The following is a 24375-nucleotide window of genomic DNA, read 5'->3' as shown; positions in this document are numbered from 1 at the left end:
GGGTGTGCTATATGTGTTATACCTTTCACTATTTATCTTGGTCCTCTTCTTCCTGAACTGAAGCATATTTTGGTATTTACTGACCATTTTCTTTACTTATATCTTAGTGGGTGACATGGGGTAGTTTGCCTGTGGATAAATTATAAGATGTATACCAGCAGAAAAAATTTCTTCCACAAGAAAATTCATATCAGGATTTACCATCAATCATTATTTTATGCAGCTGCTTTGCAGAAGAAGGAAACTCAGACCCTTCCTCAATGAACAAGAGGCAGCACTTCAGCCTAACAGCTTTGTATTGAGTGCCTAAATATATTTTGCATATGAATTTAAAAATATGTTTCCAGATAATTACACTGTGAGTATGCCTGCAGGGCTGGCAGCTGAGTTTGTTCCCTTAATTAAATATATGGCTAAATGCCTTCAGCCACATTAGCTCTGGCTGGGATGAGCAATACTGTGCTTGCTGATCCCTTCAGTTCTCCCAGTCCTTGTGGTCAGAGAGCAGCTACACTCTGTCACTGTGTTTTCAGCTTGAGCACAAAAGCTACACAGACTTCCTTCGTGTGCTAAAGGACAAAAAATGAATTTTCTTTGCCTCTTCTTTCTCATTTTCTTACCATGGAATCTTTAGCTTAATTCTGGCTATAAGAGCAACAGGAGATTGCAGGTTTTAACTCCACAGAGAAATGGGTTACACTGGAAAGTTTCAGGGGATGTGCTTTATAATTGACACAAAACAGCAAAGCCCTAACATTTTCCATGGTCGATGGGAGTTTTGGGAATCCTTTCTCTCATAAATGTGTGACATTTTGTGTAGAGTGTCTGATCCACCAAGAGGAATGTTCCTAGTGACAAACTGGCAGGTGACAAATAGCTTGTGGTCGTTTTTTCTCCCGTTTTGTGTTGCTTTAAGAGATCAATATAATCAAATGACCAGTCTGACCAGTTTTGTCCATTACCCATACAACTGGGCTGCAAAAGCCTTCAAGTTCACAGCATGCCAAAGCACTGAACACAAAATTCCTCACCTCCCACCAGTGACTAAAACTTTTGTTCCTGTATAAATGTGACCTTGTGTGTATGTGGTTTGCAGGTGCTTTGCAGTGGCAAACACTTTTTAACTTCAAAGAAGTCAGGGAGAAGCTGAGAGGACAAGGCCACTCCTGCACAGAAACCAGCAAAGACAGATCTCAGAATATTTATGCAGTGGCTCTGGCAAAGTAGGTAATAATAAAGTTTTGTTATATGTTGTATTTACATGCACATCTATTGCGGTTTGGCTTTTTTTTTTTCTTGAATGAAACTACAAACACTTCTGCAAGGGCTTTGGACTTCTTACAAGCTGTGTAATGCTGAACTCAGTGGCTCTGCCCTTTCGATCTTCCCAGCAGTGGCCCCAGGTAAGTGTGAGGGCTTGTTGTTACAAGAACTCTGGACACTAATGTATGTGACTTCAGTTAATTCCCCATAATACTTACGTGCTACTTACAACTATACAATACTTTAAAAATGTGTCTCATTTGTGTTCATGAGGTTTTATGAACTAAAATGTACATTGAATATACATTGAAATGTATAAAAATAAAGGTAGCCAAGTTTGTGGTAAGACCTACGCTCGACAATTTTCATCTGAGAGTTGAAATCTAAATGCAAGCACTTAGTGTGTGTCCAGGACATAGATTGGGCATCTGGGTAAATGGAAAGGGAGAAAAGTCCCATAATTCAGGATTTTTAGATGTGATGCTCATGAATGCTGTAGCTACAAATATGTTTCCTGAAGAACTTGAAATAAATTAAAGAATTTTAAAACCTCTCTATATATTCTTTCTCTTCAGACCCACAGAACTGAAACAAACAGGATGAAGTCCAGCTGCCCAAACATCAGTCCAGAGCTATCTGAGATGTCTAAGGGTGGTTCAGGCTGGCATATGACATAAGACTTATTAAGGACTCATTTTGTCTGGCTGCTAGATTCTGGGGGAAATAATCCACAGCGCCTAAAATAGCACTGAGCCCTGTCAGTAAAGTTATTCCCTTTGGTGAGTACTGCAGGAGAGGCTTAGGTTTGTCCATTTATATCTGCCTAATTATGTGAAGAGTGGAAGAAATTGTTTTGACATCAGGAAACTGCAGAAAACAAAGGCAAACCTAGTGATACCGAGGCATGCTACCAAAAAAAAAAATCTAATTGAAAACATTTTCTGAGCTGCTATCCAGAAAGTCATCAAAAGAATAATTATCCAATCTGCAAGCTACATTGAAAAATCATTCAAGTCTACTAATTAGTCATGAATGACATGAAAACAGGAGGGCAGTCTCTTCCGCCAGGTAACAAATAACAGAATGAGAGGAAATGGCCTCAAACTGTGCCTGCAGAGGTTCAGATTAGATATCAGGACAAATTTCTTCACTGAAAGGATTTCAAGCACTGAAACAGGCTGCCCAGTTAGTGGTGAAGTCACCATCCCTGGAGGTATTTAAAAGATGTGTAGATGGGACACTTGGGGACATGGTTTAGTGGTGCCAGTGAGAGGAACGTCGAATTTGTCTTTACAAATGAACTGTGGATCTGCTGGTGGATAAGGCTAGCACTGAGAGATAAAAGAAACAATGGGATGGATTCCACTGATGGATGAATGTAAATGATATTTGCCTTTACAAACAAACTGTAGGGTTGTTGATAAATGAAATTGTATATCGAAAGATGAAAGAAGCAACGGGGGAAAACTATGTATTCTATAAGAATTAAAAATTAAAAGGGAGGGTTATACATTAGAGGGGAATCTCAGGTATCAGGCGTTCCGGGAAGTCTGTGCCTCTCAAGTACCTCAGCCAATGGGGAAAGAGAGAGGGAAATGCGGCCGGGAAAATAGGATAAAAAGGAGGCTGCGTCCTCCAAAAATTTGAGAGATCCCAGGGGAATGTCCCATGGCCTCTCCCTTTATTTGAATAAAGCAAAAAGGACTCCTCTGTCTCCTTTTTGGACATAAACCTCTGGTGTTTGTGGATTAATTTTCCCGACACCAAGTTAACAGCTAGGCTCAATGAGCTTAAAGGTCTTTTCCAACCGAAATAATTCTAAAATCCTATGATTTTAAGAGGGTTTTTTTTGCAATTACTTTTTTTCCTTTACTTTGTTCTTGAGGTGAGGTCATGGACAGGTTCCCTAGTGCCATTTGCACCAAGAGACAAGGTACTTCTCAGCATCTGATTTTTTCTTGTTGTGAATTGTATTAAACAGGACTTATTCCACAGAGTTAACTCAAGTTTTCCTTTAAGCTAACACCCTCTACTGTTCACTCCTGAATATTATCCATAAACAAAACATAGCCACAATTAAAGTAACTACTTGCTTTGTTGTGGTACAGCAATTTCTAGAGTATTGTTCTAATTTTAGTTTTGTTATTCTTTGAAATGAGTGCAGCGGCGACTTAGTCACCCAACCTCCCTACATCTTTCAGAAAAAGAAACACACTGCAATGTCCCTTTTCAATAGTTTTGATGTAGTATACAACTTTATGATTTATTTTTGAAAATAACTGTGATTTCTGCAGTGCCAAGAACAGCCTGATTACAATTTGATGTTGTCGTATGCTTGGGCTTTACTTTAGCAACCAGAAGGTTCTGAAGTTGACTTCTCTCATTTTTATGCTGTATTTTTGACATAGTTATGAAAGGTGAATGGAGTTTCCTTGTGAATGATGATTGCTCACATTGCAAGGTTTTGATTTTGGAGAAGATGGTCCTCTTCTGCATTCAGAGTCCATGTGAATGAGTTACCTGACTCAGAATTGCCATGCAAACCAGACATGTGGCCAATCTCTGAATTACAGCCACATGCCCTTCACCAGCTGTTTCTATACTGATCAGTCCATGCTTTGAGGATAAGGACAAAGTAAATTAAATAGCCCTAGAATTAAATATTATTTGTCACTCAAAGATGGGTTCTAACACCAAAAGGACTCTTAGCTCTTCTCTAGAAAAGGCAGCTGCCTGGCAATGGAAGGGGCAGAAGAAACTGCAGAGCTCTCCTTCCCAGTCTCTCAGTAGTGTGACACAAGCGTCTGAAGCTTGGTTTTAACCTCCTTATTTCTGTATCAAACACCTAGCACATCATGCTTTCTAACAAGCCCCCCTTCCTGTGGCAAAAAAAAAAGGGTTTAAGGAAAAGGAAAAAAGGGTTTAAGGGTTTTAGGAATACTGCTTGCTAAGCTCATGGAACTCGTCCTTCAGGGCTGTTCTTTATATGTAAGGCGATAAAAAGGAAGCTAATCTTAATGATTATATTCTGTGAAATCATTCCTTCCCCTCTAAGCATTACTAGCATCAAATCAGCCACTATTTGTTGTTCTGTGCATGAGAAGGTGCAAGCATTGTTAAGTCTTATTATTAGGATTTTAGCAGTGTTAATCTCATAAATTCTTCTCTCTTACTGCCAGACTCTGAAGCTTTTCCCAAAAGCTCTGAGTCTGTCTCTAGCCCTCAGGAAAACCACTTAGGGTTTTCTCTGAGTTTCCTCTGTGCTGAAAAGAAGGCACCATTCTGGGAAATCCCTTTTCCCAATGGCAGCTGTGCTGCCATTTTGCATTTGACTTTCAAGTGACATCAGAAGATTAGTTGCAATCTCTTTGCAGGCTGCTAATCCAGAGTGCTACATTACAGTGTCTTGATGTCCCTCTGAATATGACGTTAAATTGACAAGAAACAGAATAGTGTGCTACAGAGATATTGGCAAAGACATTTTGATACCCCATAAAAATAGCTATAACACCCCCAAGGCCACAACAGCCACGGGTCTACCTGGGGAAAGTTGCACAGCTTGAGCTTGTTGAGGCTGTTTTGTCTTGTCCTGTCACCGGTTGCCTGGGAGAAGAGACCAACACCCACCTGGCTGCACCCTCCTTTCAAGTGGCTGTAGACACCAAAAAGGTGCCCCCTTGACCCTCCTCTTCTCCAGGCTAAACAACCCCAGCTCCCTCAGCTCTCTCTTAACAGTCCTCCTCATTCCTCATGCACTGGCAGCATCAACTTTGAAACTTAGGTTTTGCTGGTAGTTCCTGCTATGGAAGGTCTTTGACCACTGTAATAGTACTTTCAAGTGTGCTATTAATTTGCTGAAATAAAACTCCTGTTGGTATGGAACAGGACAAGCTGGCTTGAAACCAGGATGATTTCACTGTCTGGGGAAATATCTGCATTCTAGTAAACTCTGATGGGCCAGGCCATGGTAAATTATCATGCTGTAGCCATGTGTGTGTGTGTAAGCCAAAAGGAGATAGGGCATAGATACCCTGGCACTCACACTACAAAAGAAGGCATCTCCTCAAAAGAGAGACAAAAGAGTCATGCAGGAGGGACCTGTCCCTCCCACCAAGGTTACAGTGAGAGCCAGTAACATGCTCAGTTCAGGCACATCTGCAAAGGAGCACATCAGTCACCCACCCCAGCTCTCACACAGCTTGTTTGTTCAAGCAAAGCCTGTATACAGAATTTTCCCGTTGGCAAATATTTCCTGAGTCTTTGCCTTTGTTGTCTGTTGTAAGAGCCTGATGGAGAGACAGAGGCTTCAGCTGGCTCTTGAGGGTCGTGGGTGAGCCTATAGCTGCTGGCTATAGGCAAGCTGTGTGTCCTGAAGCCCAATTCTATTCATGTTACAATGCATTATATACTTTTCATTACAGAGCCTCTTAATGCATGACCACCAATCAACATCATACACAATACTTTTTACATTTACATATAACCTATCAAAACTGCTAAAATTACCATATTATGTTAGTGACTAGCCAATCATCTGAGTTAGTAGTTACATGTTAAACTTTGGGACTTGCTCTGCAGTGGAAATTTCCTCTAGCTTTGGTAAAAAACATCTTTCTGTCTGCCTATGCTTGTTTGCTTGGTAGAAAACATGCCTTATTTGAATAAGACTTATCCTTTTGTTTGAAGGCCACTTAGTCTTTGGACTTTAGTCATAAAACTCCTTCCAACTCGACTAAACCTTTGTTCTTTCAGTTGTTCCAGCAACAACTGACCCTAAAAGCATCTTTTGTATGTCAAGACTTGCCCTCATTCCTATAGAACCCTCTGTATATCTGCAAAACTCCTCTGCTAAATTCTCGTCCTTCCCAACAGTCTGTGGTTGTTTCCATTTCATAAGACAACAGTTCCCACCTGTCCCAGACAGTGATATTTGTTCTTTAAAAGCGTTTCTTATTTCAGCATTTTGCCTTTGCCTTATCTAACCTGTATGAGCTGGACTGCTCCTGCTCTTCTTTAATCTCTGGTTCATAGAAAGCCCTAGAAAGACATTTAACAGTGCCAGATAAATGAAGATTCAGCAGAACTCAGCACTCTACTGAAATATTGAACTTTCTGTCACATTTTCAAATGCTTGCTTTTTATGACTACTGTAACATGAGCATTAGTGAGACATATCTTACACCTTGAGCCTTGTATACAGCAGATGTAAATAAAGGGTGTTGCCTAAAAATACTCCAGGGCAAATCATAGAATCATAGGATAGGTTGGGTTGAAAGGGACCTTACAGATCATTTAGTTCCAACCCCTAAAATGAAGTGGATAGGGATTTTTATCCTCCTCTTTCCTCAATGGTTGAGCTAAGTCACTGCTATATGCTAAGAGGCAGTTGACTACTCAAACTGCTGTTGAAATGAGGGTCAGAACAATTCGGGTCAGAACAAGGACACTTGGAGCTATTAACTCCCAGCAGCCCTCCTATACACATTTTTTAGTTCTTTGATTTCTTTAGTTCTAAGTTTGCAACTTGACACAGTGCTTACAGACAGCAGTCAGAGATCTACCACTCATCATTTGTCTCCTTTATCTCAGACACAGAGAGCCTGTGCAGGCTGTTGTTAGATCCAAGCAAAGATATTTTTGAGTTCATGAAAGAGATGTCTTTAATCTGTGATTACCAACATTTGGCTGCAGACTGTCAGCCAGGTTTCCTCAGACTCATTAGAGAGGCCCAGCAATGGCAGTGACTGCCATCACATAGCACAATGGGAAAGGCTTTTAAGCCCTAATTTATATTTCACATAAGTGTCTCTCTTCCCATTAGCTTGCTGCTAATGGACCGCCATTATGTGACTGGAAATGTCAATTCATTCTGTTTGGAGGATCCAGGCTGTCTCCCTATCAGTGCCTCAGGCCTGACTAGCATTTTGCTGAAATTCCCCTAGGGACAGCAGGATAGTTTTATTTTCATTAAGAGGCATGATTGTCCTGAGAACCAGCATAACAAAATAAGTTCTCTTGTGTATACTTATTATCTGAAGCTAGTCACCTGGGGAACATTAACAAGGCAGCATTTGCAAATGTGTTTGTTTAGAGGAGCATGAAAATCCACAGGAGGATTCCACAGCTCCCTGATTGTCTGTAGTGGCTCTGCATGGCTCACGGAGCCTGTGTCTTCAGGCAGTTTGACTCACACAAGATGGTGAGGGAGCTCACAGCAGGAATTTCCACACCTCTCCTAGGCCAGGAGCTGTGTCCCTGCTGATGGGTGACCATGTGCTCCCCATCCCTCGGGGCTCTCTTCTGACAGAGAACGGACCAGGGCACCTGTGAAACGCTGTGTGACAAAACTGGGACAACAGGCAGGAAGGCTTCTCACCTGTCCATGCCCTGGGCTGCTCTTGTGCAAATGCCTCCATTCCCTGTGGCAGAAACACCAGAGTTCGAGGGTTACCATTCACGATTTGGATAGTTCAGCCTGTAATGGCTTGCACTGTGATTTTGCTTGGAAAAAATGACTGGCTTTAGGTGGATGCTTTGGCTTTTGTGTATGTAACAAGTTCCCAACCCTGTTACACCAAAACATGTGGCATGCTTTTCATTGATTTCAAAAGGACACAGCAGCTACTTTGCATTCAGCATTTATTTTTACTCAAGCCAGGCAAAAGCTCATTAATTTTGGTTAAAAAAAGAGTACCAGACTCCTATCTTGCCCCCTTAATGTACTTCATCCCAGTGGTGCTGAGTAAGGTAAAATAAATAGAGCTCGTTCACTTATAGCTAGGACAACATGGAGATTACAGTGTAGAACATTAAACAGGTATGTGTGACCTTTTATTTATCAGGACATCCTTGGCTCTAGTGGGGCTAGTTTATGAAAACAGCGTGGCTATGTTCAGTTTTCTACAGTAGTCAGTTCCTCACAGGATCACAGGATTTTGCTATTCAAAATCTGCAAAAATATCTGTGATGTGGACTTCACATGCCTCATTTGAATGTCATTTGGATGTTTCTATTATTTGTTTGTATTCATTCTGTCTTTTGAATCTTTTAGTCTTCCATTTGCACATCATAACTTCACAGTTTTGTTCAGTGGAGCTCCAATTTTGCAGGTCCTCTCCAAATCATAACTCACATTGTTCAAATGAGAATGGCTTTCTAAGGCAGATATAATCAGTGTTTCTCTTGGAAACAAAACCAAATGAGTTTTTCTAAGGCTGGCAATTCAGTGCAATTATTTCAGAGATCTTTGTTCATTTAATTCCTCTGAAGTGGAACAATCAGGAAGAAACAGGGCAGAGCTACAATGCAAACAGGAAATTATTATTTCTCAGATTGAAGAAAATGAGATTTTATAACACATTTATTTATTTATTTATTAAGCCTTATTCTTTTGTCATGCATCCCAGCAGTGCTTTATTGCAGAGCACTGTGGTCTTGAGAGAACTATCAAAATAATGTCAGAATAATGCTCCTCAAAATGGAGCTGTGTAGACAAAGCCACAGGTACAGTAAATAAGCTCAACTCCATTGATTACCTGGGACCTATATCAGTTTAGAACAAATGAGAACTTGCATTTACTGCAATGAAAGGATGCTTTTTTCACTTCCTGGATAACATCATTATATAGAATCATAAAATATCCTGAGCTGAAAGGGATCCACAAGGATCTCTGAAATCCAACTGTGCTGGAACTCCAGATTTTCCTTTTCTTATTAATTATATTTTCCAGTCACAAACTATCATGGAGAGTTTGCTTAATTCCAGGCATCATGGCACAAAATTAATCTTTAGTTTGCATATAAAACTGAAAAATACTTTGTTGAAATTAGACATGATAATTCATGGCTGTGTTTCAAAGAGATGTCTAAGACTAATAACTTTAGGGCCACTGAAATAAATCATCAGTAGTGCCTTGATGAACATAATAATTTTGATGGATGATATTTTGCAGCTGTCAGCAGGTTGAACCTACTTGTTGATGGTTCTCAGGGGACCAGCTTAATGATTGTACAAATGAAGCAAGAAGCAAACTTGAAAAGAAAATTTCATGGAAATTATGAAAATATTGGACAGAAGCAATACTTTCTCCCTGAATAAGTATGTTTTAATTTATACCTAACAATCCAGAAAATGGAAAAGGAAAACAAAAGTTTTTTTCCAGTTGTCTTCAATTCCTAGGCAACTGGTTTTGAGGTACTGTGAAGATGCATTACAACTTTAACACAGTTTTTTCTCCAGAATTTCTTGCAGCAGTACCACTGGATGCAATGACACACTTCGGAGAGTGATGCCATTCTGGATGTGGACATTCATTTGTGTTGACCCTGATCAACAAAAAAACCAGATCCCCTTACTGTCCAGATCAGCAGGTCTACACAGCTTTTCCCTGTGTTCCATTCACAGGCTTCCTTCACGTGGCAACCAGAACATAAAGGCAAGAGGTACAACCAGACCTTGTCTAAGGAGGAAGCCAGGACCTGTAAGGGGCACGTATCTACGTGTAACACCTGGGAAAGTGCAACCAGTGCTTGAGCCTTTGGAGGGACAACAGCAGCCTGGCACTTGGCACACACCTGGCTGGTTAACTGCAGTCCCAGTGCTTTCCAAAATGCTGCCTGGAGTGCGCCTGAAGGGTCAGCCCAGCAGGAAAGGACATGAAAAAGGACGCTCTCCAAATGCTTTTTGCCTTCTGCTTTTCTGCCTACAGTTTCTAATCTGATTCTCAAAAACTCTGTTACTCTGAAGACTGGTGGGACAGCTATAGGAGGCAGACACCTCGAGTTTCTGATGGGGTTTTAAAGAGTTTTAGCCATGGTCTTTTCCTCTCAGTCCATTTTGTTTGATGTGGTTCATCTTTCTTATGTAAAATAACCCGAGCACTTAGAATGCATTTCTAACCTCTCATTGTGTTCAATCTGGCTCAATTGACATGCAGCAAAGTGCAGCAGCCTTTCAGTTAGGAATGACACGGCTTCTGCTGACATTTCCCAGCTGAAAGAATAATTTTATGAATCATACGCACTCTTTGTTTCCAGCTCTTCTGAACCCTGTGAAGAGCAGAATCAGAACTGAACAGGTGGAGTTCGGGGGAGTGTGAAAGCCTTGAGGGAGCTTCAGCAGAGGAAAATGAGGGTCAGCACCCTCAAGGAGGTCAGGCAGCGAGCGCCGAAGAAGAAACCTATCCATGGGTACAGCGAGGAGAAGCTCCTCTCACGATGGAGAGGGCCCAGCAGCAGGGCTGGGAGCGGCTGTGGGCTGCCAGCCCCTGGCGGCTCCCCTCGGGCAGGACGCGCAGGGACGGCGGAGCCAGAGACCCAGGAAATCGCTCCCCGACGGCTGCCGAGAGCGACGCGCTTCGAGCTGGCAGCGGCCCGTCCCCACCCGCCTTGCCGAGCGCCCGCGCTGCCTGCGGCCCCTCCGCCGGCGGCAGATGAGGGAGCCGGGGCGGTGTGTGCGAGGGGAGGGCGGCGGGGAGCGGAGCTCTCCTCCCGAGCGCGGCCGGGAACGCCGCCGCACCTCCCTGCTCCGCAGGAGCTCTCCTGGCGGCACGGACCGGACCGGGCCGGACCGGACCGGCAGCTGATGCGCATCAAGAGGCGGTCGGCGGCAGCCGGACCCTGCCCGGCCCGGGGGCGCTGGGGCCGTGGCCAGCAGGGCTGAGCGCCCTCCGGGCACGGCTCCGCCCCGGACGGCGGAGACGGCGACTGCCGCGGGCACCGGGGCGTGCGGCAGAGCCGCCCGGGGCTGCGCATCCCCGCTCCGCCGGCGGCCCCGGGCCCGCGCCGCCCTGCCCTGCCCTGCCCTGCCCGCGGCCGGCTCCCAACTTTCCTCGGCGTGGCAGGAAATGTGCCGGGGCGCCGCCGAGCCCCTTTGACGTCTTGATCCTCTCCGAGAACTTAACAGGATCGCAAAGCCCTTCGAGCGGCTTTTCCCGGTGAGCCGGGCTTAGGCGCTGGGGCTGCGGCCGTAATCCGCCCGGGCCCTGTGGAGGGGCGGCTCGGCGGGCCCTGCCCTGCCCCGGCGGGCCCTGCCCTGCCCCGCCGCCCCCGCCGGGCCGCCCGGCCTGCGCTGCCCTGCCCTGCCGGGGCTCCCGGGGCTCCGGAGCGTGTCCGGGCCGGCCAAGGGCAGCGCTGCCCGCAGGGAGATCGCCCCGGGCCCCGCATCCCGGCAGGCGGACCGACGGACGGACGGAGCTCCGGAGTTCGGATGCCGCGGAGGAGAGCGTGGGCAGGTGAGTCTGAAGCAGGAGCAGTAGGAGCCTCCCTACCTGTCATGGCCGTGAGAGTGGCATCATGTCCTGCATCAGACTCCAATTCCAAGCCTTAGCTCAAAAGCTGGAAATGGAAACCCAAACTTTGTTTATTTATTTATTTATTTTAAAAGAAAAATGTTAATTTGATTACTCGATGCAGAGATCTGTGTGTGTGGATTCAGGGCACAAATCTGAACAGAAGTGAGGCTGAGGGGACTTATTCCACTCCTGTTGATTGATGCCTAATTTTACTAGCTTGATCCATGTGTCTCTTAACTTCCCCACTGTCTGGTGCCTGTGGTGTAAGCATGAGGCTGTCAAATCCTACATAAAAAATGCTAGCAAATATTACAAGCAGTGAAAGGGAAAAATTTTCCAGTGATTCCTGGTGCTTCCAGTAAATTGACCTTGGTTCTAGAAATATGGCATCTTTTGCAAAAGTTCTGTACTGTAACCCAGGTCATAGTCTGCCTAAGAATGTAGAAGATACAGTAATAACTATAATCAGTGTCTTTCTCTAATGCAAGGTCCCCTCATTTGCCAAGAGGAAAAATCTAAAGAAGATAAGGAAAAATGACATGAACATAACTTTAGATATCTGAAGAAATGATGTTAAATATAAATGTTGGTACCTGTTGATCTACCTGTTTTAACTATATCTTGTTTTCTAGATTTGTACTTGCTGCATTCAAAGCAAATAGTTAAAGGACTGTTGTATTTAAAATCTGTAGTTTTATTTTTACAACTGAGTAAAACTACATCTGTAGTTTCAGATGTTACAGATTTTGAAGTAGCATAACTGTGTGTTTTCAGTCAGCACAGTCTTTGGTATTTTCCCTCTGGTATTTTGCTTTGTTCTGGTATTGTTTTCTTTGAGTATGCATGGTAAAACCATCTGATTAGAAAAATATATGTTGCAAATGAAAATGGGACTGTCAGGATGTTGAATCACCAAGGGTAATCATGGTAAACAAGTAGTGAATGACTTGAAGGAAGAGCACATCAGCGTTAAAAAATTATACAGCATCCTTCTGTATCAGCGTGTCGTAGCTTTGCCTTCTGTGTATCCCAGCCTTTGTCATCCAATTTGCACCCAAGCTCAGTCATTTCGGTTCAGCACGTTGTCCTGCAGCCTTCTCCTATGTTGCCATCTCTTTTCATTAGCATCTCTTAAATCCTCTTCGGTGAGATGCCTCGTTACCACTTGTGAAACGTGACACGATTTTCCTCTCCTGTTTCCCTTCCCCGGCCAAATGGGATGGCGCCGATAGTTTTACATAAAGTGGGCAGGGAGTGAATTTGAATGGGAACATTCACACGTATGCACAGCACACATGCGAACACGCATTTATTTTATAGGCACACACTCAGGAGTGTAAACCTGCTGTGTCCATGCTGCATTCGTGGCCCCTGCTGTGTTTGCTTTTAAGAGTTAACTCTGTACGTGAATACACTGTCAGGAGACGATGGCAGAACCTGGGAATTTTAGGGTGGCTCAGAAGCCTTGCACAGAGCTTATTTGCTGTATAGAAACATGGATACCTGCACCGTGTTAACCCATACTGGCAACAGAAACAACATGATGTGGCTTGATTGTCCAGTCAGCTGTAATTTTTAATTTACTGTACTTTAATTTACAATGTTAAATTCAATATCCACAGCAAGTTTCTCCTGAAAAGTTTCCAATCTAAAAAAGAATTAATCTGCAGAAAATGGTCTACAGAAAAGTTCAGGAAATCTTAGAAAATGAAACTATATTGCTAGTAGTTCATAGTTACAGAAGGGAAACTCGGTCCAAATAATTCAATTTATTTAAATGATTATTTTGGTACTACTAGGTGCCAGAGACTCAGCCATCAAATAGATCAAAGGTAATCATGTGCATTTCATTCTAAAACTATAAATTATACATACATGAATAATGCAGTGCTTTGTGAAGTGCATGCACATCAGAAGTACCTGTGAAAGGTAGAGTATTCGACATCCTTCATTGGTACTGAGGCTACTAGGCTATGCAAATGAATTATGTGCATTCTCAGGAGATGTCAGTGCTCATAGACTGTAGAAAATCCAATTTGATGTAGCAGAGAGTAATAAATTTTGAAAAGCGTGCTTTTAAAAGACGTCCTAGAATTTAAGAATTGTTGATTTAAACTCTAATGAATTAATGAGGGTTTGTACTGCTGATTGTTTTTTCAACTCCCTGAGCTTGATTTAATAGCCTTCACACAAAACTGATTTCCATATGAGTGTGCCAGAGTCCAATCTGCAGGTGAATTTACAAACCTCCAAATCATTGAAGAAAAGGTTGTGCCTTGTCTTCAAATCCTGTCATTATTTAAAAGTTCCAGTGTCCAGTCTTTGATATCCATTTGTTGCCATTGCTGGTTGAATCATTGGAGCTGCAGCCTGTTGCAGGAGCACACAGAAGATACATAAAGCACAGCTGAGCTACAACTATTAGCAAGTGATATAACAAGGATCATGTAGGTGGAGGTCAAATCCCAGAATAAATCCCAAAGACTTATCAGGGTTGAACCTGAGAGGCTGTGTGAGGATTTGGAACATGTCTTAACTAAAATGATGTAAGTGATCCTATGCAGCTTATCACTGCTTCCATAGCAATAAATAAAATGCTGAAAGCTTCAAGAGCAACAATATTTTAACAACTACACAAACACATGGGATGCATTGTAAAATCATTTGTAAAGTCATCTTTTGCTCTGTGATGGTAATAAATGTTTCACCTTGAAAAGCTCTTTCTTTGAATTCTGCCATATTTTCTTTCTGTAGTCCTTTTACTCTAAACAAATAAGCTTTAAGAATACTAAGTGGTGGTATTAATAGCTTGATCTATTATTACTACTTGATAAATAACTACATTTACATTGCATCAGATGTATTAATTCTTGGTTGATTAGCAATTTTGAATTAAGTTAGGTTGGGTTGACATATTCTGCCCCAAAAGGGAACTGCTAGAGTAGCCCAGACATTATCTCTCAGTGCTCTTGAGAGGAAGACTGCAGGAATTCAAAGATCCTTCACAGATATTTGACAGGCTGCAGAGCTCACTTTGTTGCTTAGTGGATAGCTGTCAACTTCCTAAATTTGTTATAATTTGTAATATTAAAGTGTGTGCCTGTGTGTTGGGGCTTTTTTTCCTGCTGAGAAGGTGCAAAATTGTTTGAAACCCAGGTCACAAAGCTGCTGAGAGGTCTTGACTGTCCAGATTACAGTGGATGCTGAAAACAGATACTCCTGCTGCCATAGGTGCTCTCAGAGCACTGAAAACCCATGAGAAAGTTATTCGTATCCCATAATCTACTGGTAGCAGGCTCTGAAAAAGGAGGAAAACTGGTTTTGTGTTGCTTAATTTGAGGCAGACTTGAAAGGTTTCTAATTTTTGATGTGCAGCTGCTCAGCACAATGCAATTTGCTGCAAACAGGTAAATCGACTTGAGAAAGAGGAGAGTTGTGACTGTGAATTGGGTGCCACTCCTTTTGGCCTGGAGTTAGAAGCCCAGTTATTCTCAGTATCCCAGTTTAATTTCAATCATTTCACATCTGTAGCTTGCTTCTTAGTGCCTTATTCCTGCTTAGCTGCATTTCTGCATTCCTACTTCAGGAAATCCACTGGATGGCAGAGCTCCTAAAATTTAGATGCTGCAGCTTTCTTAGCTCTAGTTCTAGGTCTTTCATGATGTAGTTCTAAAGAGATAAGTAGAACCTGATTTTCAAAATTAGGAAATACGTGAATCTGAAATTTTCATATGTTACTTGAACTGATATTTATTGTCAAACAGCCTGTATTGTTAAAAATACTTCTTCTATACCAGACAGTGCCTTTAAAATAGTTTGACACAGAACCTTAGTTGCTATTGAATCCAAAAGGAAGAGGACCAAGTAGGGAATGCTATCACTAATGTATGTAATTTGTTATATTTTTAGTAGGATAATGCATCTGTCTCGTTTAGCTATAGCTTCAGTCTCAGTGATTTAGACACTGAAAAGTAATATTCTTGAGTGTGGAATTATTAATCCTTTTCAGGTAAGTAAATCTACTGGTAGCTAGGAAGAAAAGACTAGGTGAGAAAGCATGTTAAAATTCTGCTTAAGGCACTGGTAAAGATGTCAATCTTTCACGAGCTAGGAGGGATTCAAGTTTTATTTTGCTGGGTGACTACGTTGAGGCTCAGAGGACTGTGTGTCTGTCTGTCTGTCCATCTGTTTCTCTTGTTAAATCACTTGGAAGCTAAATACCTGTTCTAAGTGCCTAACTTGGATTTACCAGACTTGTCAGCTTTTAGGTAATCGAGTTTTACCCTCAGTGTAATTATTAGCTTTAAATATTCAGAGCAGAGAGCATAGTTCCCAGGTAGGAGATGCTGTTTATAAAGGGCAGGTACCAGTTTGGGGTGGGTGCAGCCGGCAGGGGCTGTGGGACCAGATGTGAGCAGCAGCCAGGGCTGCCTGTGCTGGACACAGACAGCTCCAGCTCATCCCCTGCAGCCAAGATGGTGGCACTTCAGGGAAAAAACACTTGAGAAAAAGTAGGATGCCACAAAGGCAGGGTGTGGGGAGTGAGGGAGGAAAAAAAGAATGGTGAAAACCATCTCTGCAGAAAGCAAGGTCAGAGAAGGACTGGAGGTGGTGTTGTGGGCACTGGAGCAGGATTCCCCTGCAGCTCTTGGAGGGCACCATGATGGAGCAAACATCCACTGTGGAGGACCCTTCCTTGTGGTGAAGCCAGGCATTTCCTGAAGCAGCCTGCAGCCAGTGGAGAGGAGCCTGTGCAGGAACAGGTTCTGACAAGAGCTGTGGTCTGTGGAGAACCTGCTGGAGCAGATTTATCCTGCACGACTGCAGCCTATGGAGTGGACCCACACTGGAGCAGTCTGTGAAGGACTGCAGCCTGCAGTAAGGACCCACACTGGAGCGGGGACACAGTGTGAGGAGGAAGGAATAGCAAAGAGGAAACATTATGGACTGACTGCAGCTGTTTCCCATTTCCCAGCCCCTGTGCTGCTGGGTGAGGTGGAGGAGTTGGGAATGTAGGGGTAGAGTTGAATCTGGGGAAAAATGAGTGGTAGAGAGTGTCTTTGTTTCTCATCATCCAACTCTATTTTAATTTCCACTAAATTGAGTTTTCCCCAGTTTGAGCCCATTTTGTCTGTGATGACACTTGGTCTCCCAATGTCCTTTTTCTTCCTGGTTTTTCTCTTGACCCACGATGAGCTTTCTCATCTTACTTTCTCCCACTGGGCTGCTGAGGAGGGGAAGTGCAATAGCAGCCGAGTGGGCATCTGGCAGCCAGCCAAGGCCAACTCACCACTCATAAGGATCGTGATTTTAAATATGAAGCTGAGCTCTGCTCACTTCTTAAAACTGCCTTGTGAGAGCTGGCATTTAGTGACAGTTTTGGCATTGCAGGTCCCAGGTGGTTGGAGCCATCTCTCTGGGGCCCTGCAGAAGGTGTTTGTGGAGCCTCAGGTCTCTTCAGGACTTTCCTGCTGGCTGGCTCCTGTTAAGTGCTCCTCAGTTGGTTACTTGCCATATTTTGGATCTAATGTTGAAATGCCAATCTTCCCCCTAGACTATTAAAAACATTATAATTAGGGTTCATAGAGGCCTGGAAAATAATTCTTCTTCATCAGATAGCTAGTAATTTGTCAGAACATTATGGGTTTTATGCAGTGCCAAACCATGTTGCTTCAGGAGGTCTTAGCACCTGCACTGTACCAAAATTGCACACTTTCATCCACTCTTCCTACCTCCTCCCAAAATATATATTAATGTATTTTATTACTTAATAGTAGAGGTGTATTTCTGTGAAATTCCCCCCCTTCTTTCCACCAGTACAGTGCAGAATAAGAGTTCAGACACACTGTATATTGAATGCGAATTTTACAGCTGAAATAGTTGTAAGGGATCTGAAATGAGCTGAAATTTTACCTACATATTTTTATTTATAACTTTTTAACCTTCATCTTTCTAGGGTGAGCAGGCCCCATTTTCCTTTCCCTTTACAATATCTTTAATCATTCTTGCCATCCTATTACCTTTCTGCTGTTATTCTGCTTTATCGTTCTGTTTAAGAGAATCAATTTTATTGTTTTTTGTGTCATTAACATGTTCCATGTATACATTGTCAGCTGTTGTGTCAGCAAGCCTGCCCTGCAGTGAGCACATTGTTTCACTGAGCTGCTCCTGTGTCATGAGCTCATAGATTGGTTTGGGTTGGAAGGGACTATAAAGACCATGTAGTTCCAGCTCCCCTTCCACTAGAGCAGGTTGCTCAAAGTCTCATCCAACCTGGCCTTGAACACTTGCAGGGATGTGACATCCACAGAATCTCTGGGCAACATGGGCAGTGTTTCAGCACCATCATAGTGAAGAATTTCTTCCGAATGTTTAATCCAAAACTACCCTTTCAGGTTCCCTTTCTGACAGCGTGTGGTTCATCTGGAAGCATGTAGGGCAGTAGTTTTCATGCCTTTCACCTGTATTCATGGGTTTCCATTTGCCTGTGTTGCACATCACTTATCATCAGATTGAGAAATTGCTCTAGTTGATATTGGCCACCTTGAGGTTCCCTGAACTTTTGTTTCTCTTGCCTATACAATTTTTTTGCTGTCCTGAGATCTTATTGTATCACCACTCTTTCTTTCCATCAGCATTATTAACAACAGCTTTTCCTACAGAGCCCTGAGGAATACTGTTATTAAACTTCTGCAGTGCTGAAGGTGACTATTTAGTCCGGTTCTTGCTTTCTGTCTTCTCGGTTTTTAATCCAAAATAGTGTTTGGCTTCATATGCTATTATTTGCTTTTTCTTCTTTAGTGGCATAGCTTTTGAAAGTTTAAATAAGGTTTCCTGTATTCAGTGCTCCACCACACACTCACGCCTTTCAGGAGGTCTGGAATATCTAATTCCAGTATCTATTAAAAGTGTTTAATTCCAGATTAGTAATATCCAATTTCAGCCGTTTCAGTTTTAAGTTTAAATAAATATTGTACTTAATGCTTTTTAACCAAATTTTCAGGAGCTGATGCACAAATGCATCTGGAAATCCATGTGCAACACTTAGTGTTTGAAACGTGGAGGGGCATTGTTCACTGATCTCCAGTTTCAGAAGCAATGTGTCTTCTCAGTGAGGGAATCCATGGTGTTGGTACCAAATTATCTACATCATTCCAAGACTTCCGAAGGCTTTTGTTATCTCATGCTATTATTGTTTTAATAGTTTTGGTTTTTTAAGAGACTTGCTTACTTTGTTGGAGATTATAAACCAGGTGGCCCTTGTTTTTAAGAACTGCTGTAGGTAGACATCAATCCAATTGTGAATCACCAGAACTGATAAGTGTAACTGTTAAGTATCAGAACTAGTCAAAAACTTAATTCAGTACTAAATTTGCTCTGAAATAACATCTTTAGACAAAAGGTTAATGCTTTGTTACTTACCTTATGAATAATTCTTCCCATCATCAAGCTTTTAAAACTCTGAGTTATGTTTTTAACATAAATTATCTGCACTTCAGAAGTTAATTCTTCTGAGTGAACATTCCAATCTGAGAGTGGGTTGAAAGAATTAATTTTTTTTTATATCAATGTGTGATAAAAATGTCCATTTTCTCCCTTGTAAAACTTCAGTTAATCAGCATGAACAAGGCTCAGTTTAAGGTGGGACACAGTTAGACTTTAACTGATTTACACTGAGGCAAAATTAGTAATGGGGAGTATTAATTAAAAAGTTTGAATATTAAGTGATGCCCAAGGCTGTTTCTAGAGTAATTTCATTATTTCTGGATGAAAAAAACCCACCACTTTAAAATACATTAAATAATTTAAAATGTTGTATATTATTTTCTTTAAATGTGTGGGAATTGAGTGGATGGTAAGTCAGGTATCTGTTTTTTAAGAAAGTGGGTGCATAATGTTCTAATAGTGAGCTTTGCTTCAGGAATAATTCAGGTCACAAAGTTAGTTTCTGAAAGATCTGTATTTCGTTTGTTGTTGAAGGTAGATCTTGTATGCTCAGTGAGACAGAGGATTACAGGTGAGAAATGGACACAACCTAGTGTGAGGGAGTTGATTGATCCTGAGAGAATTTCATTCTAGTCATATTTCAAACAAAAAAGGTTCCTGAATGGAGTTTCAAAACCTTTTTCTTTTTTTCTCCTTTTTTAAAAATTCGAAGCTTTCACTGGAAGTCTTTCAGTCCTTCATTTTTAAGACACTTGTCTTGAGTCTTAAAACTCATTTTGTAAGTGGTAGATGTGATATGAATTTGGAAAGGCATTGAAGGTCAGATCTGGAAAGGAATTCAGGCAAATTTTTTAAAACTTGTAGGGGATGAGCTGCTAAATATCTTAACAGAGAATGTTCTGAAGTATTATAATAAAACCCCCTAGTGTGTGTTTAGTGCAGAGTTTTAATAATATAGAATTATAGTATGGCCTACATTAAGCTAAGGGGTAAATGTCATTAATTATCTGCTTGGTTAATAGGGATTTTTGGAATAAAAAGCTTAATCATAAAATAGATAAAATTAGCACAGGGGTATCAATGTAAAGTGGAATGGGTTGTCCTAGCACATGTATTACCTGGCTTTTTTTGCTTGACTTTCTCACTAACCTTCTTTTAATGAGATTTTAAATGTAATTTCATTATGAATAATAGTTATGACAGTGTAGGTAGTCCATAAAGCCCAGAGGCTAAAAGAATATGGTGTCATGTAACCCTTTCTCTTTGGTCATGATGAATCTTTGCTAACACTTTTTTTTCTGTCTACTGCAAATAAATCAAGAAACACATGTCATATGTGTGTGTAAATATCACTGACTGTTCTTCCAATGGTTGAAATTGCCTTTTGCTGTTCCACTGTTTTAATAAAGAGCTATTTTTAAGTACTGAGCAGCCTTCATAATTTTTTTCCCATTTCAGCTGTCATTTAGATGTTGATATGTAAAACAAAATGGCAAAAATCAACACCCAGCACTCCTACCCTGGTACGCACAGCCTGTCTGTCCAAACTGCTGATGAAGATATCGAAAGGATTGAAAATGGCTATATCAGGTAATAGTTTCCTTTCATCACAGTCAAGAGGAGAGATTCCTGCATAATTTGTGGAATTCCTGTAGCTGACAATGGGAGGTAGAATTGTAAGAATATTGTGTTGTGATATTGTTGGCCCAGTGCACTTAACAGTACACCAGACTTCACAACATCTATCCAAAGTACAGAAGAGACAGACACAGGGAGATTGTCATGGCTTGCAGCTTTGGAGCCAGGAGCTGTATTACCTCAGGAAAAAAAGCCAATTTTCATATCAGAGGGAATTACACTAATTCATTAAAGAGAAAACTCTTTCTCAAGTCACCACACAGATAGCAGGGTCTGTGCTTCCAACAGAGTATGTAGAGAAAAAAAAGATCCTTCCAGCACCATGCAGTGAAGGCTTGGGAAGGTCCTTTGTAAAAGCAGCCTGTGCAAATTGCCTAGTTCCTGTGATAGGGAAAATCTGTAGTGTATAAAGAATATCAGCATTTTTGTTCTGGATTTTCAGAGTGTCTCACTGTACAGAGGAAATGTAATAGTTTCTTTACATTCACCTTTCTCTAGTTTTGATAGTTTTAAAGTGGCTGTTTGAAACGTGCCAGTGAGCTTACACTTACCTACTGCACAGTGCCAGTCATTCCTCTAGACTGGACAAAGCCTGCTGGGCCTGTGGAAAGATGCCTGATGATCCATGGCATCTGTAAAAGTTATAAAAATTTTTCTGCTTTTGGCTTGTTATGACCAACCACCTTCTCTATGTGGACCTTGTCAGGCTATTCAAATGCACACCCAGATTACAGCACCCAGAATCCTGATGGACTGATGGGACTCCCTGCATTATGGTGATTTTTGGATTGCACGTCCCTAACAGCTGCTATGGATGCTCTGTTTGAATTGGTCCCTTTTTGATTCTTGCTTTGCTTACATGATACCTTCTGTCACACTTCTGTACCTACAGCAGTGAAAATGGATCTGGTTTGTTCTGCACACTAAGGCTTGCTTGTACTTACACTACACCCTGGTATCCTTAGGGAAATTTAAAAGAGCCTTGTCCCTATCTCTCCAATAACAGTGATGTGTTAGAAAAAGTGAAAACACAGGTTGAAATGAGCCTCTTCCTTTCCTTTTTTTTTAACATCCTATTTGTAGCAAATGTCAGTGATTGGCAGCTCACAGAATGGAATTACTGGCAGGGATGTGAGAGTGGGGTTGTAAAGGTTAAATATAGAATTAAATCCCTGTGGTCATCTGCAATTTCAGAGGCAGTGACTTTGACAGATACAGGGACTGAAATAGAAATTGCACTTTATCATCATGGTCTTGAAGAGGCATTTTTTTAAAGGAAAGTTTGATACTATCAGCATTCATTGCTGGACTTCATAGATGGGTAAGAAGATACAGTCTTGCTCTGTAAAAGAGATCTCATATTAAAGATTTTTGGATTGTTGAAATGATTGCTGGTAAGTATATACAATACCTTTATAATACCATTCAAAAAAAAATTTTGTTTTTTATAAATTCAGATTTGCTTTAGGATATGTCTGTACCAAAAGATAGAATCCATCCAGGACTTCAGTTCTTCTCTTTCTTATATCAAAATATGCAACTATAGATATTGGGGAAAAAAGCACATTTGCTAGAATAACAGCATTTCTTCTTTGCCTTTACCTTCCTCCAGCTCCTGTTGACTATAATTCAACAAAGCAGTTAAACACATTACTTCGTTCTTATTAAAGTCAGTGGGTGTTAAATTTATGCTTAATGCTAAGGATGTGCTTAAGCACTTTTCTGCTGTGAAATGAGGTGTTACCAAGAAGAAGCATTCACTGCAATAGTTAACAGAAAGCTGCTACTGATCTTTAAAATGCTGTGCTCATTTATGCTGCAGTGATTCATGTGCCCATATTCTTACTCTGTAGTGTGTTATAAAGTTGGTTCATTTTGTTAAAACAAAAATCAACCCCCCCCAAAATAACAAATTAATCTCCATTTTTAAAACCCAGCGTCTGTATAGAAACAGCTTAAATAGGAGAGGCAACACATTAGCTTATAGACACAGGCTAAAGTTGAAAGTAGGATTCAGCTGTGCCCTATAGACATCTGGATTTCAGTGTCTTTATGTGAGCAGGTGCCTGTGTTCCTGCTGTCCTCAGTGGAGATGTGGTCAGTACTGATGGTCAGCAGCACCCAGGGAGCTGCTCAGCTTACCCTCAAATTCAGTAACTCTTCAGGCTCCTTTGGCTCTCTTGATTATGAGAGGTATTTAGTTGCCTAAAATAGGCGTCTAATGCTATTTGAGATACCATGGAGTATTTGAAGCATTTAGCTGGTGCTAGTGGATGTGAGGAGAGACCTGTGTGCTCTGGAGAGGTCCAATAAAGCATTCTCAGGTGTACCAGACTCCTATTCTGAAGCAGCTGAAACAATTCCTGAGATGGCCATTGGCTATAATGGAAACGTAGATACTTATTAGGCACTGCCATTAACAATATTAGAATTTATTGCTAAGGTCGCGCAAAATGTGTATTACTTGGTAAATGGGAATAAAAGTACTTAGAACCAGCCATGGTAGTGCAGTCTAAAACACTAACTAGTCCAGTATTTTTTCTCCAGCAGGTCTGTAAGCAATTTCTCCAGGAAATACTAAAAAAGGAGCCAAACTCTGCTATTCTCCCAGCATTCAGCTCAAAAGAGTTCTTGGGCTGCATGTGGTAATCTGTGATGAATGCCTGTTCCATAAGTTTGTTCATTGTCCCTTGGAAAGATGTTAACTTTGGCAACCACAATATTCTCAGCACTGGCAACATAAACTAGGTTATAAAAGTTTTCAGTACTAAATGGTGTTTTGTTATTGGAAGAGTAGTGGAAAGCAGTTAACAAGTTGAGAATACTGGGACCATCAGGTTCTATTGTTCTTTGAGTAGAAATAATAAAATTTTAACTTTTTGTCTGTTAGTTTCTCAGCTGTGAGTGCACGTAAGATTGAGCTGCTAATTATGAATTATCCTCTTGTGGCCATTCAGAATGCTGCTGCCAGCTCTTATGAAGACACTGCAAGTATCATTTTAGTCAGTGTTTTCCTGGCAATACAGATTAACAGACCCATGTGAGAGTTCTTGTTTGCATTACAAAGGCAGAAAAAAGTGATCCTTAATGGATATAACAAAGTCTTGCAAAAGTGAATACTAAAGACTGAAAAACAAGGAGTACTATAAAAAAATCTGGAGTGAACCCTCATAAAGTTCAGGTTCCAGTGAAGTCAATTTCAAAACTCCATTACTGGAAGATAAGGCTAAAAGTTAATTTTTTTTCTCAAATGCTAATTTTTAAAGTGCCAGTAAGTAGTGTTTAGCTTCTGAGCTTGCTGGAATGCAAGGCCAGTTCATACTGGATGGCTCCAGAAGAATAGGTGCACAGGCTTAGCAATATTGTTATCAAATATATGCTGTATTACTAGGGAGAGGACAATTTGCTGGACTGTTTGCTGATGGAGTGGTGGAGAGAACCAGATGGGGGTGAGTCTGGTGAAGACTGCATGGAATTCCTTAAAAAAATGAATTGTTTTTGCAGAACGCATTCACTTCGTGAGGATGCATGTTCAGAACTGCAGGGAGTCATTTCTATGGAGGGAGGACATGTACCTGAATCCCAGGCGAGCTCCTTCACTGGCAGGGGAGCAATGGCAAGGTAAATTACTAAAATTACTTTGAGATGTAAAGGCCCCCACTCAGCAAGCGTATTCTGTTGCTCTTGCTGTGGTGATACAGTAGAATAGGGACTGATGTGGGAGGTATTTTCCTAA

General features: G+C 41.5%; 1 protein-coding gene across 3 annotated transcripts in view; it reads left to right on the top strand.

Annotated features, from left to right (window-relative positions):
* Positions 1-11351: 11351 nt before the first annotated feature.
* CNGA3 (cyclic nucleotide gated channel subunit alpha 3) overlaps positions 11352-24375 on the top strand; it is a 28724-nt gene continuing 15700 nt past the window's right edge. For 2 of the 3 annotated variants that reach the window (XM_088159977.1, XM_088159975.1), the window contains exons 1-3: positions 11352-11495; positions 20460-20591; positions 24144-24260. In XM_088159977.1, the coding sequence (XP_088016103.1) occupies positions 20491-20591; positions 24144-24260 (218 nt within the window). In that variant the 5' untranslated portion in view covers positions 11352-11495; positions 20460-20490. Of the gene's footprint in view, positions 11496-11539; positions 20592-24143; positions 24261-24375 lie in introns of those variants that run through there. The other variant, XM_088159976.1, reaches the window with a different exon arrangement.

This window comes from Sturnus vulgaris, chromosome 2 (genome assembly GCF_052056855.1).
Source record: "Sturnus vulgaris isolate bStuVul1 chromosome 2, bStuVul1.hap1, whole genome shotgun sequence".
Lineage (NCBI taxonomy): Eukaryota > Metazoa > Chordata > Aves > Passeriformes > Sturnidae > Sturnus > Sturnus vulgaris.
This window is presented reverse-complemented; position numbering and strand designations above follow the sequence as displayed.